This window comes from Amblyomma americanum, chromosome 6 (genome assembly GCF_052857255.1).
Source record: "Amblyomma americanum isolate KBUSLIRL-KWMA chromosome 6, ASM5285725v1, whole genome shotgun sequence".
Classification (NCBI taxonomy): domain Eukaryota; kingdom Metazoa; phylum Arthropoda; class Arachnida; order Ixodida; family Ixodidae; genus Amblyomma; species Amblyomma americanum.
The window spans coordinates 53,485,948-53,505,023 of record NC_135502.1 but is presented as its reverse complement, the minus strand read 5'-3'; the positions used below and the strand labels follow the sequence as shown (position 1 = coordinate 53,505,023).

General features: G+C 44.6%; 1 protein-coding gene across 1 annotated transcript in view; it reads right to left on the bottom strand.

Moving 5' to 3' along the window:
• Positions 1-10,464: 10,464 nt before the first annotated feature.
• LOC144093457 (uncharacterized) overlaps positions 10,465-19,076 on the bottom strand; it is a 31,239-nt gene continuing 22,627 nt past the window's right edge. The window contains exons 3-5 of the mRNA XM_077626854.1: positions 17,559-17,721; positions 16,700-16,853; positions 10,465-14,486 (exon numbers count right to left, since the gene is read on the bottom strand). Coding sequence (XP_077482980.1) covers positions 14,262-14,486; positions 16,700-16,853; positions 17,559-17,721 — 542 coding nt within the window. The 3' untranslated portion in view covers positions 10,465-14,261. The remainder of the gene's footprint in view (positions 14,487-16,699; positions 16,854-17,558; positions 17,722-19,076) is intronic.

Genomic DNA, 19,076 nt, shown 5'->3' with positions numbered 1-19,076 from the left:
GCGGAGAGTCCATTTCCTGGGGCAACAGCGGCGGGCAGACCGTGAGAGGGAACATGCGGAAAAAAGCATGTGCCTCTGCGGCGGGTCTACGACGGCAGCGCGACCTCGCTTGCTTTCCTCTAGCTCGGCTGCAGTGCTCCCACCTCTCCCACTCTCCCCACCCCACTCGTAGCGGCGTTATATGAGCCATGGCGGAGGTGGCGGCGGCTGCCGCAGCAGTCGCGCTATTAGCGCGATCGCGGAACATTTCTCCGTGTTTATGACTGAATAATAGGATTTTCTGAAAACATTTTCAGGGTGATTTCACCTACATTTATTTCTTATTTAGGTTTTCGTTCTGCATTGTTCTTTGAGGCCTTCTTGCAAAAACTGCATGTACTGAAAACCTGGATGCAACAAAAAATCCCAGACTTTTTGCAACTTCTTTATATCCAGGTTTAACTATACCTGATTATACATCATAACAATGTGCAACCTGTAATGTGGTCATGCAAAATGAAATCCATGAAATGACACGTCTGGCGGGTAAAGATAACATGATGACTAGTAAAGCCTTATTAGTTCTGATTTCATGGGACTGGAAGAAATCGCTGGGTTATCCGACGGTCGATTTTAAAATGCTCCGCACATGTGAAAAAAAAAGTTCCGAAATTGCAAAAATGCGATGAAGCCTTGTGAGGAGGCTCCATTGCACAAACACCAAAAAGCCTGTGACGTGTACTCAGTTTTGGCATGCTGGAAGAACAGCGTGGACTTTAGCGAGGGGAATGCACATGCGTGTTGGAACGATGAGACTACTTTTAAAGCAAAGCAAAAAAGAATTTGCTTAAAACATAGTGACTGGCTAGTTGGTTCTGCATACTGGAAAAATTGCAGCGCAGCAGTAACAAATACGAGACGAGAAGGACGCAAACACAAGCGCTGTGTTTGCGTCCTTCTCGTCTCGTATTTGTTACTGCTGCGCTGCAATTTTTCCAGTATGCAAAAAAGAATGACCAGCGATGTGCCACTCAGTGTCCAAAAGCGGCACAGAGCTTGGTTCATGCGACCAGTGAATGTACAGGCTGTTTGACAGCTGCCATGGCCACGGGTCAGTGCCGAAACTCGGAAGCCAAAACTACACGGCCAGGCCATTTTTTGGCCTAACGACAGGGGCCCTCCTATTGTACTCACTCCTGCCGTTAAATGCATGTATGAGGTGTGCAGTTTACAATGCATGATGCAACAGGCGCGATTTTTACACGATTGCTTGCTCTGCTTTGACATCTCGACTCGCCGTTAGGGAGCGTCGTGCAAAATTTTGCAAGTGGGTTTTCCCGCATATAATAGTTAACCAAAGCGAGATGTCCGAGTTCATGCTAGGAGAGTTATGAAGGCGACAAGACGAATGCTATGGGTGTGGGCATTAAGTATGTAACTCATTATAGAAGGATTAAAAAATATACAGCGTGATTTCTCGCTGCGATTATTCAAAGCGAGTGGTCAGCCATCTTGCACACATCAGTTGTCATATGTGGGGAAGCCCACTTGCAGAATTTCGCATGAGGTCAAGCCTAGCAGCGTCCGAATGCGACTGGTCCACGGAATAAACTCCGGAGATGAAAGTGAAGATGACGCATTTGTATTGTTTTCCTTGCTCCTTAAACTCGATCGTCGGATAATTTACCTAGGGATTGTGTTTTTCTGCGTTTGAATTCATGAAAGTCGGTGCTGTGTACAATTGCTAGTGAATATTCAAAATTTTTTTAGTATTCGAAAATTATCTAATATCGATTTCTTGGGTGTGAATATTAACCAAATATCAAACGTGTTCAATTCATATTCGACATTTCGAATATTCGCACACCTGTTCATTTTTGTCTTGAGAAAAAAATAGGATGTTTTGCAGTTCACATACTTTTATCTGGTTTTGCATTGTTGTGAGTGCAAATTTTTAAAGAATTTGTGGTCACTTATTCAGGACCTAATCATGGGAGTAATTCTGTAAAGAAAATTTGTAGCTCGTTAACTTGGCTTTGCATAATTGGTGAGAGAAATGCATTTGATCACTAAGGCCTTTTTTTTTTTCAACTGTGTGAAAGGGGTATGGAACTGGCCACTATGAGTCCACAATGTATAACATGACCAAAATGATAATTACAGCTATGGTGCTCGGCCTTGTACTGTAAAGGGGGGGGGGGGGGGGGGGGGTTAAATTGTAAATGGCAAGTTGTAGACTAAACTATGCCAGGGAATCTTTTTCGTCTCATTTGATTCTAAGTTTAATGAAGTGCTCACTGTATATGTAGTAGCAAACAGGACTTCAGAGTCCTTGTAGCAGTTCTTCAAAAAATAAAACAATCTGGCACAGTCTTAGGAACAGCCAGTATGTAGTGAGGCCCAGCCATTTTCATGTGCTCCCTGGTAATTCCCACCGGTTGCATATGTGTACCTGGATGTGTTCAATCATTAGTCGTGTTCAGCCTGGAAATGTTCAGTCTGGACTCTTAATGCTCTAATTTTATTACTATCCTTCCAGCAGGCACTGCTTTCTTGTAAAATGAGACGTTGTACAAACTGCAGATCTTAAACTTGATTTCACAGTACTGCTGTGCTTGGCTTGCAGGTAACAAGTTTAAATGTTGGAAAAAAAAAATCCTTCAGTAAACGTGTCCCACATACAGTTTGAAACAGCTGGATTTCTTTTTCAAAGCAAGCCCAATTTAATGGCCTAAAATTGGCATTGACTGCAGAGTTTTACGGGCATACTGGAAGTATCGTAGCTTTTTTCATCTGATTTCAAATGTTGTACCATCTGTCGCAACATCAAACCAGGAAAATTAATTTCCTAGCCCATAGTGGCGGAGCCATCTTTTGCTACGAAGGCAAAGTGCCTGCCTAACACCTTTAGCTGCGGTTTGATGAAAATTGTGCTATCCTGGTGACAAAGACACTGCCAACAAACTGCTAAGTTTTGCTCGTGGCAGAATTGTCGGTTTTAATTTATTCTAGACAAAATTGACAAGACAAGTGACCATGGTAATAAAGACAAAAGAAATGGCAAATTCCACTTCTGTGTATAGTGGGAGTACAAGTTCAGCAGCAGTTCAGCCAAAAGAACTGTTTATACTGGTGTTTGGAACTGGTGCAGTAGCCAGCTTAACGTGTGCGGGGTCTGCCTGTAATTCCTCAGGAGGTGCAACATTTGAAAGATAGTGCAAGTTGTTTTGGCAATGCAAGACGAGTGCTGATGCTGACATGTACCAGTGGATTGAATGGTAACTATATGGAATGAGCCATGCTATGCCACTTCCAGTGATCATTGTTACACAGCAGCAAGCTTTTAGTCTTTGATATTATTTAGATAGGTCACTTCTTGGTTTTGACTTTGTGGCATATAAAGCCAAGTGAAGAACTAAACAGAGGCTTAAAATGAAAATGAGATTCTGTGTGTATGTGTGTGTAACATTATTATTGCTGTCGTTGCAGTAAAATGTATATGTGCTAAACCCACACCCCTTGGTAGCCTTGCTCCATTTACTGTTTTGTACAATGTGTTCTGTCATCTTTTGTGTGAAATGGGTGTAATTATTTGCATAGTTGGTTTTGCAAGAGATAGGTGAATCAAGCATTTGTAGATTCAGTTCTGTCGATGCTCACCTAAAATGACCAATGAACACATTCCTGTGGTGTAAATGTGCTCTTTAATATCTTTGTTTTTATATGGCTACAAGGAAACTGTTAAGCTCTAAGTGACTGTTTCTGCATGTTTTGGCAAGACTTGAGGTGTCCCATGTTTTTTTTTATAAATGACTCTACTGTGATGTGTTTACACATTCTGGTGCTTCTTGTGAGTGTAGTGCAATTTCAGGAATGCCATGGTGTGGCATGTGCAGTGTGCGTGGATGGCCAGTTCTGACAAGTTTGTAAGAAGTTTTGCGCCATGCCTAAACTATGGTAATTTATCATCTGCAGATGTGCATGACTTTCCTTTGCTCTCGTCTAGGGGGAATTGGCAAAAGGCTGTTTCACATCTTCCGTCCTTTTGACAGCCTTGAAATTCTTTTTAGGCAGTTTTGGCACTCTGTGTATAGAGTTATTAGGGTGATTGTGATGTCTTGTAGATTGACCAAAGTATCATAACTGAACGTTTGTAGATGGCATGTGCAGGTATGGGTAGAAGTGAACAGAGCATGCTTCCTTGTTCCCGAGTGCATTCTCTCCTGGCCTAGGGGATAACGAGAAACACTGAATGTTAACGTGCACCCAGTGCATCCATAGCAGTGACGCCTATCCACAGCTACATACCATACCTTCCAGTTTCCATTAAACAATGTCTAATTGCGGTTATGGGGATGCAGTATGCCCTGTTTACTTCTGCCCACACCCGTACATAATTGTTGGTAAAGTAACAAGCCTCTCTGGTGCCAGATTTCGCTTTTGCTTTAGATGTTTTGTTGGTAAGATGTAAATAGTATTTTATATATGTTAATATAGTGTTAGATGGGCTGTGTGTTCTGCTGTACAATCTATGGCCTTCTTGTACATTCAATAAAATGTCAATGAAAACTGCTTTGTAGTTGCCTCTATTCAAATAAACATCTGACCCCTACTGTTACTGGGCTGCTGAATACTCTCGTCAAGCCATCGAACGGCTGCTTTGCCGCCGCTCGCAGCTGCCCCGTGGGGCGCTGCACAAGCAAATCCTAGGATGCCTCGAAGCGAGTGCCACCGTGAAGGGTGGTGACACCTACCTAGGGTGCCTCAATGCGCTGCTCCCCTGACACTGTGGCGGGGGGTGCCATTCTTTGAAGAGGTCATTGGCGGACATATTTGTGCCCACTCTGTGCCTGGTCTACGCCAGCTGCGCATGCGAGGTGTAGCGTCCGCTCAGCCTCTGTTTTCTTCGGCCGCACGACTTTGAAGAATCCGGTGTGTCGCGTGCCACTGTGCACAAACCACTCCAGAAACGGCTGGAGAACGATCACTTTCCCAAATGATTTAAAACCGGGCTCATCTCGACTAAAGACAAGCCGCGACAAGGGGCAGCTGCCGAACACTTGGTACAAATGCAGTGTGATTGCATTTGTCGCGATTTCTCCGTGGTTATGCCTGCCTACCACTGCAAACTAATACCCAATGTTTTTGTAAGAAGTTGCTTTTTGTGTGTAGGTATTCATTTGCAGTCAGTTATGTTGTCACGTATAACCTTCCATGCAAGTATATCAGCCAGAGTCGTGTATTGTTTTGCAGGTGCTTATTGGAGAATAATTTTTTTATGACTGGCAGGTGTGGACGCGTATGTTTTTTTTTCGTCCAGAGACAGATGCAAGATACCTTGAGCTGAACTGAGTATGGCATGAAATACAAGAGTGTGTTGGCTGCAGCGCACAAGCGTTTAAGCGCTAGCACACTGCTGTTGGTTATTTGTTTGCGTAGCACTGGAAGAGTCGTTATTAATCATTAAAATGGATATGAAAGGAAGCCCGTCAGAGCCACAGCGCATTATTTTTGGTGGTGGTTTTGTCAAAATCAACTTTTATGTGTTTGAACGCTGTGTGACGGATTAAGTAAGTTGTTACTTTCTTTTTAGCATCTTTCTGTTGATGTGAGCTTAGTTATAGTGGATATAGTAGACTTTGCACTTGTGGAATGTATTGTTTGTCTTGACTCAATTTGACATTTCCAGTGTGAATGGACTGGGTTCTCGTGGTGTGTTGTTAAAGGGGCGGCCAGTCGTGATCGTTTGTCTTTCAGCCAGTTATTTCCTCCTTGAAACAATTCTTGATCATTTTTCGTCGTGCCATCCCAGGACTGAAATGATCTACCACAGGACGTCGTGCATCATATCAACACCATCCATTTTAAGAATGCTATCAAGATATATCATTGTTTAACTGCCGCGCCCATTCCTCATATAATGCCCCATACCAGGGGCCTTTGAGGTATAAAAAAAAAATCCTCAGTAATTTCGACTTTCTGAGCTGAAAAAAATGGAGCCAAGGTGTGCGGCTTCTCAGAATATCTGGGGTGGTGCGAGCTGATGTACATGAAATGTTATGCGATTCCTTTTTCTTTCTACACTGAGTGCCTACAGTTTATTTTTTTAACATGTAGTCCCATGTCGAAGACGGCTGCTACGAGGACAACCGCGCTGAAAAGCAACCACGCTGTGTACACTCCAGGGTCAACTTGAAGGAAAAGAAGATGGCCATGGAAGCAATTAAAACTTGCAGGGGTCAGCTTGCGGTGAAGTGGAGACAAACACCTGTACATATGTCGCCATAGTTTGTCCATAGTTTATTTTTCTTTTTTCTCAGTTTCTCCCTTATTTCACTAAAATAATTTTTAAATGCATTGGTGTGATAGTGCTCGCTTACAACTCCCGACATTGTGCATTCTATTTAGTATATGTTGCTCGCTTACGCTTTGCAATACTTCAAAATTAATGTCTCCTATCTATGCGACACGCGCACTTTGCTAAAGCATGCTCAGTCAATGGTTCATCATCAGACTGACTACGCCCACAGCAGGACAATGGTCTTCTCAATATCTCTCCAATTGCCCAGTCCTGTGCCAGCTGCGGCCACCCTATCCCAGCAAACTTCTTTATCTCATTCGCCAACCTAACTTCCGCCCCTGCTACAATTGCCTTCTGGAATCCATTCGATTACTATCAAGGACTATCCGTTATGTCGCCTTCACATTACATACCCTGCCCACGCCCGTTTATTTCTCTTGATTTCGACTAGGATGTCATTAACCGGTGTTTGTTCCCTGGCTCACTGTGCCCTCTTCCTGTCTCTCAACGTTACACCTGTCATTTTCTTTTCCATAGCTCACTGCATTGTACTTAACTTAAGCTGAACCCTTTTCGTTATCCTCGACATTTCTGCCCCATAGGTTAGTACCGCTATGATGCAATTGTTATATACTTTTCTCTTGAGGGACATTGGTAAACTGTCATTTATGGTCTGAGAGAACCTGCCAAATGTGCTCCACCCCATTTTTATTCTTCTAGTTATTTTGCTCTCGTTATTCGGATTTATGGTCACTGTTTGCCCTAAGTAGACGTATTCTTCTACCACTTCCAGCAGCTAGCTGCCAATTGTGAACTGCTGTTTCCTTCCGAGATTGTTGAAGTAGGTATTCGTTAACTCTTATCCCCTCCTGTAAACAGGCAGTGAATATTGGTGAGATTGTGTCTCCCTGCCTGACAACCTTCCTTATTGGAATTTTATTTCTCGCTTTATGGAGAGCTATGGTAGCTGTGCAGCTGTTATAGATATCTTCCAGTATTTTCACATAATGCTCTTCTACACCCTGATTCCGCAACGCCTGCATGACTGCGGAGGTTTCAACCGAGTCGGATGCTTTTTCGTTATCTGTGAACGCTGTACATAGTATAGGGGTTGGTTATATTGCGCGCAGTTCTCCATCTCCTGATTGATAGTGTGAATATGGTCTATTTCGAGTACTTTTTACGAAAGCCTGCCTGATAATTTGGTTGATTATAGTCTAAGTTGTCCTGACCCTATTAGCGATTGCCGTAGTGAATATCTTATAAACAACAGACAGTATAGCTGATTGGTCTAATTTTTCAAGTCCTTGACGTCTCCTTTCTTATGGATTACGACGATGTTAGTGTACTTCCAAGCTTCTGGCGGCTCGAAGGCACAAGGCATTTAATATACAGGCTGTCTAGTTTTTCTAGTGCAATTTCCTCTCCGTCCTTCAACAGATCTGCTGTTACCTGATCTCCACCAGCTGCTTTCCACCTTTTCATTGCTCCTAAAGCTTTCTTCACTTCCTCTTTCTTTACTGGCGGGATGTCCCAGTGCTGTGGTCGTTGGTTGTCCCTCGCTTTCTCTCGATGTTCTTTATTTTTGAAACTCAGGCCCGCACTTTCAGTAAAAATTTTCTGTGTAAAGAAAACACCAAAATAAGCTTCACGCTACGATAAAAGTAGCCACTTTATATTAAATGCAGCGCGAATTATGCTGGCACATTTGACGTCACAGATACGGCGCAAAATACGGTACCACTGCATTACATTTATAATTGCGTATAATAGTTTTTCATCATATGTGCGACCGCAAGAGATATTGGGATTGTTCGCGAGCTTAAAAAATGCATCCATTTTATTTCCGTAAAAACAATGCGGCATTCATCAGCAGATGCGTGTTCTTATTTTTGCTCTCCACGAGTAAACATATCCGCGAGGCAGCACGTTCAGCCCCAACGCACCTGGATGAAGTGCGCCGAGAGGAGTGGCACAAACATGGCGGACGCCATAGCAGACGACGCGGTTGTCTCCACCCTATAGGAGAGTGTGTGTACATTGACCAGCGTCGCCGCCTTCTTAGCGGTCTCCATATTCGGGAAAGTTGCCTTTCGTGCCATTGCTTTGGAGCGTGCGAAGCTGTTGTGTTGTGCGTCGGATGCTGGGCTATTGAGCAGTGATATCGCGAAAACTAGCATGCCAGGCTGTCGTGTTCCATTGCGTGCCGGCTCGGCGCCCAGCGTTTTCGTTTTCCACAGGACGAGACACGGAGAAGTGTGGGAGGGGAAAGTGATCAGCGAAGACGAATACGGGAAGGCGAATACTAAGATCTGCGAAGTGATTATAAGCCGCAATACCTGTGCTGCTTTTTATGAATGTCGCACGCAGTTAAGCGCTTCCGGTAGCAATAACATTATTCCAATGGGCTCACCCATTCTCTTGCAAGCACTGACTTTATATGGTTTGAATATATTTTGTTTAGCCTGTTCACCAATTTCACATTGTGTAGCACCGAAACATTACGATAATGTTACATTTTTGTTATGGTTAAATGTTATTTCAATGTGCTAAATTCCCTTTTTTTAACGTTATTGTAATATATAATCGTTAAAATAAAATTCACCGAACATTAATAAAACACATAAACAACATAAAACTAACATTCTCGAAAGTGGTGAAGCAGCCCTGCAGCATTCAGGCCCGCCGGTTGTGTTGGCACACAACTTACAGCGCTTTGGAAGAGCCTGCAATGAGGGCGACACTTCAGTTCCACTATACAGCACAACAAACAACTCGCATTCACTCACCTCCGAACGGATATCATGGAGTCAAGCTTATATACCCATTACTAAGGGATGTCCCATGAGTGATAGTGGCGAAAGGGTAATAACCAAAGCTTTCTGGCAAAATAATTGGGCTGTGCACGCATTCTATGGTGAGTACTATCTAAGAGATGGGGTTGCAAAATACTGCTAGTTGAAAAACATCTTCACTATAAAAACAGTGGGAAAGGTTTTGGAAATCAGTGCTCCAAATATATTTGTAATGTTGTCCTATAGTTACAACTCTAAAATTCTAATAACGTTTCGAAGACTATATTAAAACAACGTTTTTGTAGAGCGTTAAAATGACGTTTTCTATATAACACAATGTTATATGCTAAATTTTAACGTCAATGAATATTACGTTGGAACATGTAACGCTACAACAACTTACATAACATTTTTATAACACTATTCTAATGTTCGGTGCTACCTGGGTATTTGGGCGTCCCTTCTGTGTTGAAGCAGGTCGAAGCATCATTACAAACGTGAATATCAAACGCGTTGCATTTAATTTTTTTGCCATCGGTAGTAGCGCGCTGTGTTTTTGAGGTACGTGGAACATTTGAATTTGCAGGTGTGTGAAGGACAAGCTAATAGATGGACAACTGCGTCTGTAGACGCAATTTTCCATGTATTAGCTAGTTTCTAGTGTGCCATGAATACATCCCTGACACACACACACATCGGCTACAAATCTCTAGTTGCAACTAGGTGTCTAGCTCTACTAGTTAAAAAAGTTACTACTTCAGCTTACTACTTCAGGCGATTCACAGCCAACACTGGTAATAGTACTATGCTGAAAAATCCATATTTTTACCTCAAAAACCTATTTCTGAAAAACTTTGAGTCTTCCTTGAAACACCTTGTATTAGGACATACAAAACACGCGCGTAAAGGTGCACCTTAAACAACCATAGGTGGTCGAAGTTAAGCCTTGGAGCTCTCCGCTACGGCATTATTCGTGGCAGGGGCGTAACGCGTGAAAGGAAATGCTTGCACAAAAAGACGTTCAGAATTCACTACTCACCGCTTAACAAGCTTTGTAATCTTGTCAGCAGCGGTGTCACAGAGTCACCGAACGGTGACTATGACGTGTAAGTGGAGTTGAGATCACGTGACTTCGCTCTCATTCAGGCGCCTAGGGGTGACTGGCGTAAGAGCTCTAAAGAATTGGGACGAAAAACAACTATTATGCAGCTGCATTCAAATAATGCTGTTTTGATAAAGTCAGGTTTGACCGGCGCAAGCATTAAGAAGTTTTAAAAAAGGTTTGAGATCTTGCAGCGCTGCGGGGAGAAACGTTTTGGTTGTTTCATGGTACAGGCCAGCGCGCCTTGGCACCGTGGCTGTGCTGGAGTAACATTATGGTCTGGAACACACGAGGATTAAACATACTTTATTTGTCAAAGACGACAACAATAATTTCGCGACAACGTCAACAATTTTTAATAATCAGGCACAATTTGGTAAGGCACTGGTGGTGTCACAAAACGCCTCAGTGACAAAACAAGGCAGTTTCGTCATTTTTCCTTCCGCGAGCCCCTGGCTGGTTCTCTATTACGACAACGACCATATCAATATATAAAAAAAGCAAACATAACCACTTCGCGAAGTAATGTTTTATCACGTGCTCCGCCCAGTCCAGGTCCTGCATAGTCAGGTTCATTCATTCCTCCATATTTATTCTGCGTCATAGAAATAGAATAGAAGCTAACACTGCAATAGCGGTATCATTTGTTGCAAGCTTCGGCCAGTATGGCTGGTAAAGCGATATCAAATATCTTAAATTCCCTTGTTATCCCGCATTAAATACAGAGGCAAACAGCCAGGTGTTGTAAAGACACCGCGTTTGTGTACAGATACTTAATGAGATCTCCGATTTAAAACCAGCAGAGGAGCTCCCAGCGCATATCTGCTTATGAGGACACGTGCATACTCTCCTGACCATTATAATTGTTATCCTGCCTACCGTAAGCTGCGCTAAACTGTAAATCTGGCTTCACTGTGCGCTCAGAGGCCCCGGGAGAAGCCTCTCTCGAGTTATGAAAGCAGCATTAGTAGTGATTTTAATGCGTGAAGTATTAAAGGGCACATGGCGGGAAATCGTGGTGCGCAAGAGATGCATGAAAAAGAGAAAAGCGCAAGACCGACAGAAGGAGTGAAGAGGAAAAGGGGAGAGAGAGAGAGAGAGCGAGGGCGCGCGCGCTCTGGAAGCGGCCAATGACAAGGTGAGCGCGCTCTCCGGAAGCAGCCAATGAGAGGGCGTTCGTCGGAGAACCTTAAGAGCGCAGTAAGAGGAGATACGGGAGGTACGCGGCAATCTTGGACACTTGGATGCAGCTCTGGTGGAGCTCTTTCCGATCGCATCGACCAACAAGGAAGGCTCTTGCCGCGAAGTGCATGCGAACGCATTCCGCCGCTTCAATGACATTGATCACCTCATAATCTTTATTTTAAAAAATATGAAAAAAAGATAGGTGCCGGCTGCGGAAACAGCCAAATATTCCTCGGGCGCCTGATGTTCAGCTAAGAGAAATGAAAGTGTTAGGATAGAAGATAGAGTCTCTTTCCGACTGTGAACTTTATACGACAACGGTGAACAGAAAATGGGTTCTAACATGGTAGTTCACAGCTGGTATACAGAAAGGATATGGTACAAATGAAAAAAAAAACCTCCCAAAAATGTTGTGTTCCTACTCTTCCTACACTCAAAGAGAAAGATGCAGTATTCAGTGATATTATCTGCTCTTCTTATCTGAGCGGGATAATGTTGCTTAGACATACAGCAATGCCGAAAGGCTTCACAGTCCGCCCATGAAGGCTATCGAACCTAAGAACCGAATTGAAGAGCGCAACAAAGTGCCACCATCCACGGTTTTCAGGAGGCTGAAGTCTTCAAGCGTGAAACGCCACAGATCAATGCGAATCATACAAACAGCATCATAGTAAGACGCAGAAAAGGGATAACGAGACTAAAAAAAAAAAAACTTGGAAGAGAATTACATTCAAAAGATCGCTGAAAATTAAGAGCCGAGGTTCAAGTGTTTTTTTTTTTGCACAATGTTTCTGTGTGCACACAGACACTAAGCCACAGAACGCACAAAAACCTCCTGTCCTAAATGCAGATATGCAAAGCGCTGCAGTACAGTATAATAGCGTTTGAATAACTATGCCATATGTAGCATCCTCCTTGTTTCAGGCGCTCCGTGACGTTGTACATATTGCATACATTCATAAATGAGCAAATAAATTAGTAACACAAATTAAATATCTAGCAGCCTTTCTTTGCCCTTCATCTACAGCCAACAATCAAGCAGTAATATCTTAAAAGCGGCGCTTTTCAAACAAATTCTAAGCAGGCCTCTCCAAGTCGCGCGTGCTGACAACCTTTGTTAAGGTGCACTTATGAACTCGTCATAGAAAATAATTTTAGGAACCAATACGATGAAGGCAAATCTGGTTGTAAATGGCACTCCATATTGTCGTTATCATATGGGCAGCACTACACTTGAGGCGTTCTTGAAGGTCGCGTCACCATCATGGAAAACACCACAGCATGAAGCCGCATGCGAACTTAAGAAGAAAAAAAAAACAGCACAATCGCCTCTTCAACCAGCAGCAGCGCCCATCAATTTTCTCACTCCGCTGAAGAAGACAAACTTTTGCCCCACTGCCCATAGTTAAACTACGAAGACTGAACAAGGAAGTCTCAGAACCGTCAGGACACAAACTCAGGACAAAAACGCGCGAATCTGTTCCTCATTTACAGCAATAATGCACGTGTCTGTTTTCGGTACTCTTCATAGGTTGTTGTCAGTGGCTGCAAGCGACCCTAGACGAATATCGTGTCGCGGGGTCTGACTAGCGTATCTCTTTGTGCAGGACCATTTATTAATATTATGCACAGTCCTAATAAAGCTCGGAAGCCTTATCAAAAACGGCAAGTATTTATGCGCATGTAGCTCTTTACGTGAGGACTAGACTATTCTTACTACCGTCCTTGTAGTAAGAGAGGCGCTTTTCCTTACTTCTGATTTCTTTATTTTATATGCAGGCGGAAGAGACACCTAGCCCCCTCCACTATCCCTAACAGAGAGAGGGGGCTGTGGGGGAAACGAGGCAGAGGTTGGTGCGACGCGAGAAAGAAAAAGCGGCATTCTTGAAAGGGTATTGCTACTTTAGTTTCTTTGAATTGCCTTCAAGTGGCACTTCCTCTGTACTGAGACACCTTTGCTGGAACTAATCTGTGGCACATTCTCTCATTTTGCTTGCCATCCTACTAAGCGCGATAGATAACAAAGGAGCGTATGTTAAGTCGGCGCTCCTCTATACTTTAGTTGTGGCTTCGCCTCTTGAAGACACGAAGCTTAATGCTAGATATGCACGAGCTATGCGCTGTTAATTCCTGGGACGCTCTTGGATTTGTAGACACGCAAATACTTTTTTTTTTCGGTGCCCATAATTGAATTGCACTAGTTTTGTATTACCAAGGCAAGTTGCCGGGCTAGTTGGTTTAGCTTTTTATTAGCGCCAAGGTGTGTTTTCCGAGTTTCAAAAGTTTTGTATTAGATAAAATGATGTATGCTAGTTCAGTGTGATATATATTTTTTCACCTTTTAGGGCGCTTTAATATCACATGTACGTTACATAATTCCGTGAATGCCATAAGACATTCACATATTTAAAAAGTAATTACTTTTAAAAGCAGTGGTTATTTCCGTCCCACCGCATGTAAATAAGACACCGGTAGAAAGATCCAGACTGTCGGAATCTCTGATATAATAAAAAAATATGTAATAAATCACTTTCACCGCACGGCTTCGAACATGAGGCACGTCGTACTTATTGACCAGAGTTAAATGTCGGGGCTCTTGACCGAGAGGGGTAGGGAAATACGTGTTTGACGCCTTTGGTTCTGGCAAGGCAGGTCGGGCGGAATGAAACACTCGGTGAGTGTCAACGAAAGTATTCCAATTATCACGAGACGGTGGGCAGTTTGAGTGGCAAGGAGAAAAAAAACAAGCCAGAAAAGAAAAAAAAGGTCTAATAAGCAAGCCTGCCGCCCTCTCGTCAAGGGGCAAAGGCTGACTAGAAGGGTACTATACAAGTTTGTACATGTGGTCCGAGACAGAGAGGTGCACGAAAAGGCAGTCGAAAGGGTCGTCCGCATCTTTCTACTGGTAGACGAATTGGGCCGCCTGCGCGCCCTCCCCGTGCCAGTAGCCACCGCCAGCCGCGGGGGCCTCTTCCTTGACCTTGTCGCAGTTGGCGAAGTACTTGGGGCTGGGCGGGGAAAAGGCGCTCGGGTTGGCGCCGGCCGCGTCGATGCCCATGCCGTTGGTGGCCTGGCCTGTGCCGGCGGTGCCGGCCCCGCCACTCGGTCCGCCGTTCTCCACGTCCTGCAGCAAGCCGTGGAAGAGGGAGAGGGAAAAGGAAAGGCGTGGAGGTTGATCAGAAGAGGATTCCTCTTGGCTTCTCTGCACTGGAAAAATGGCTTCTGTAGCGTAAAAGCAGCCAGTGAGCGAACATATCTCAATATCTCGCAAAACATGACATCGATATGGGAGAGCGTGATGTGTCCATTCATTCGAATGGTTCTTTGGTTCACTTTAGGAGAGTGGAAGAAAGAGCTGGAGAAGAAAGCAACCGGTTACGGGGCTAACCAGAAGATAATTCCGATTGACTACCTAGCACAGGGGGAGGGCTATGGAATGCAAAGAGTATGCGAGTAAGGGAACATATTTCGCTCTTCCAAAAGCACACGGACCTCGATTTGGGAGAGTGAGATATGTTCATTCGCTCGGAGAGCTCTTTGCTTTATTCAAGACGTGGAATATAGAGATAGAAAGAAAAGAACAAGCGGGGAGGTTAACTAGGAGAGGATACAGTAGACTAGTCTGTACTGGCGGAAGTTCTTTTGGAATGTAAAGGACCTACGAGTGAGTGAACGTATATACCTTCCCACTCGGCACACAGACTTCGATGTGATAAAGAGGTGTAGTTATTCATTCGTAGGTTTTGTTTACTCTAGCCATGGGAGAGAAAATAAAAGGGAGATAGGTAAAAAAAAGAGGATTCCGGTTGGCTATTCTGCACTGCGGGAAGGGTTATTGTAATGTAAAGAACCTGCAAGTAAATGAACATATTTCCCTTTCTCACATATCATATAGACTTCGCCTTTGGCCAGTTTGAAATCTTTATTCACTCGCGTCTTTGCCCAAGGCATTCAGTTGCTGAAGGATTGTTCGATGCTGCGATATTTCCCGTGTTCTGGATGTTGCCCAGGCGGTTAACTGAGCATCGTGTACGTTGCAAGACAACACGAGAGCTCCTGCTGCAAACATTGCGGCAGTTAGTTACCTTGTATGGGAACGCCTACTTTGGTTGTGCAGCCGCTTAGCACCTTACGTGACGTTTTCTCTCAAGAGAGTGCTCAAGGTAGAATTTTTATCCAGATCGTCACGACTGTCATCTTATGCCGATCCATAAGCGTGAAAGCAGTGCTTCAAAGATACCTGCGGTATGTTGTTTCTTTTTTTGCTTCAAGCTCCAAAACCAACACCATCCACTACTTTCATGCATCCATCAGCTTTCAGGAAAGAGGGAACACCAAATTTCATTGCTGTCATAATTACTCCAAGATAAACTTTTCTGTTTCGGTAAGGTGGCACACTTTTTGCCGAGCACTCTAACAGTGCATTAACGCTGTAACGATCAATACGTTGCCGATGCACTATAGATTATCGGCACACGTTTTGTATGTGCGAAAAGTATGAGCCGTGTCCTGACGCACACTAGCTATCCCCCCCCCACCCCTTTGGACCACTGATCCGGGGCGTCCTGCTAGCGACCTTGTGGTGGCCGGTTCGAGTTCAACCCACGACGCTGCTTGTAGATGGCAACGAATTCTAAGAACGCCCGCACTCGCTCATATCTACACATTCCGTAGCAACCACTCCCCCTGCCACAGGGCTTGATCTGGACCGTGCACGGACACCGAGCCGACTACCCTAGCCGCAATCAAGGAGAGAAAATTTGGGCACGGCCCGAGCATGTATAACAAAACATAACATATCATAACAAAACAGGATTGCCACGTGATTCGTATTTACTTTGTGCACCACAAAGATCATCAAGGCTGAACCACACAAAAGTGATAAGGCCATCCAATGCCAGGACTAAACAGCTCCAAAAATGTTTTTTCCCATGCACAATCGAACAATGGAATCGCCTGCCTGCTTCGGTTGTTGAATGTACTAACGTCAACGCCTTTGAGCTTTATTTGCAAGCTTACCTTTTGTAACCCTCTCCTGCCTGGGCAGCACTGCTGCCTGCAGTATTTTGAAATAAATAAATAAATAAATGTGACTCGAAGAGACGATAACCGGTGCTCGTTAAGGGTAACGGACAGTATTCCTGTACAAGAGAAGTGCAGCAGGGGACGGCAGAGTGTCAGGTCGGTGGATAAAGTGATTAAGTTTGCAGGGATAAAGGGGGGCGGGGGGAGGCAGCTGGCACAGGACAGAATTAATTTGAGAGAGACCTTTGTCATGAAATGAGCGCAGTCCTGGCTGATGGAGGTGATGATGGCGATGATGATTGCTAACCTCACCTGTCGTATCCAGCTGTAGTAGTTTGGCGCCGACGCCCACACCGAGGAGGAGAAGAAGGAGGGGTCGTAGTGCTGCCCGCTGGCCGCGCCCGTCGCCGGCGACGACTGGGAGGACAGCACCGACTCCAGCTGCGCGATGTACTTGATGGCCATCCTGCATGCGCCGCAGAGATCCGGTCACGCGCTGCGCGTTCTTGTGCGCATTGGAGCTCCCAGTACGGAGGCCGCAAACCCGTTTCTCTTTACTTTCTTATTTATTTTGTGTTCGCTGCTCCCTAATATTTAGCGTGCCGTGTTGCCCAATGCGCGACCGCTTCTTCCTTCTTTGAGGAATTCTGGCGCCAGCCACGAAGAATGGTAAGCGGCTGCGCACCGGCTGCAGGCTCTTGACGCCAAAGCAATATTTTATATATCTCTTATAAAAATGATCTATATACTTTCTATAGACTTCTTGTAGACTCTATTGACTTCCTATAGATATTTACTATCGTCTATTCATAGTCTATGGCAGTCTATAGACAAAAGTCTACTAAATGTACGTAGCCATATATCTATATATTGTCTATAGACCTTATTGATCAACCTCTATGGACAGTCGAGACTGTGTAAAGAATTTTTTTTAAAGATATATGTGTGTTGCACATTTCTCTAGGCGTCTACTGCGGCTAGGCAGCAGAGATAGCGTCTGCTTCGAGACGCCTCAGAGGTCGCAGAACAGTGACCACGGTCCAACGGCGGCGTTATGGGTACAAGTATCCCCAGCTTAACGAACACGGTCAACGCAAAACGTGGGATATGCGTTAGGCACGAGTGCAGACATGCACGTGTAAAAGAACAGACCTACGTGCGGTGTACTTGCCTGAGCGATTCGATCTTGGAGAACTTCTTGCCCGGAGGCTTGCAGAAGGGCAGCTTCTCCCTGAGCAGGTCGAAGGCACGGTTCATGTCACGCATGCGGCTCCGCTCGCGGTCGCAAGCGTTGCGCTTCTGCTCCTCGCGGCTTAGAGTGCTCGAGCTGCGAGCTGCATCCATCAGGGGCGGGGGAAAAACAGGAGGGGAAGGCAAGCGCTTCGTCAGGCACATGCCCAAGTGACGAAGGCGCATATACGCTGCTGCAGCCTGCCGTCCGAATGGCCCCAGAAGCATGCCTTAATTCAGAGGTTACGAGATTGGTTTATACAAAAGGAGGGCCCTCGTGTGGGAACTCAAGGGATAGATAAGCTTCATCTAGATGCTTGAATCTTCACTGTACTTCGGATAGTTCTTTGTAATGCAGGTGTGTTACCAGCGACCATTTGAACAAAGGTTCCTTGGCCACGTCATGTGTCGCGGCCTAAGAATATTCTGGTCATTTCAACAAAAAAGGCGGGCAAATAGAACCTGGAGATAGCGCCGTCTTTGATTTTTTTCAAAATGAAGGAAAAGTTTGTACTCCTATTGCAGGCCTATATATTGACGACCATACCTTGCTTTTCAGGGCCCTAAACGCCCGCGCACTGTCCGAGAGGGGAAAGTTGACACGACAACCGAACGTGGATGACCTGTTAACTCAACTATGGTATGGCAGGAACAACACAACCTAAAAAGATCATTAAGAAATAAAGTAGTGCGAGCCAGCTGTAATGACAAAGGACTTGAAGACGTCGCCGGAAGCTTTTCACTATGCAACTTGTCATCTGTCTAGTAATAGGGGGACAAACATCCCCAGGATGCTGCAGCAGCAACCAAAGTGCATAACTTCGTTATCGTCCGATGGTTGCGGACGATGATTAGTAATTTTTATGGTGCAAGGGCAGCTTTTGCCCAAAGAGTGTCATGGCACAAGGTATTTTCTGCTACACAAGGTGGGGTCAAATACCTATTTTCCAAGCGTTTCACGTCTAACAAGCTTAGCACCAGGCAAGGAGAAATTCTGTGCTCAATGTATCATAGGTGAGCACCCGGCGGAACCGGTGATCGAACCCCGCACCTCTCGTATGCCTCGGCCATTGGTTCAAGACCGCACTTGAGGAGACAAAATTTAGACTTCGTATCTCAAATGTGTCCCAGTCGAAGGAGGCGATCGTTGGCACTCATTACACCTTAACACCAAGAACAGTATTCGCATGTGCTCGATACTTTTATTTATTTTTATTTTGTATTTATTTATGGACACTGCGATCTTGTACACAAGATAATAGCAGGTGGGAAACATTGCGTTAAGACACAAAAATACAGACACATACAAACAAAACAGAATTGCACACAGGAAGTCAGCAAGAAAATACCGCGGCAAGGTCGTCAACAGCAATCATTTGAAGTGCTCTTCAAACAAATCCTCTATGCGGTGACATGTTCTACCGGCATCACGCCACTTGTCCAATAACTGCATCAGAGA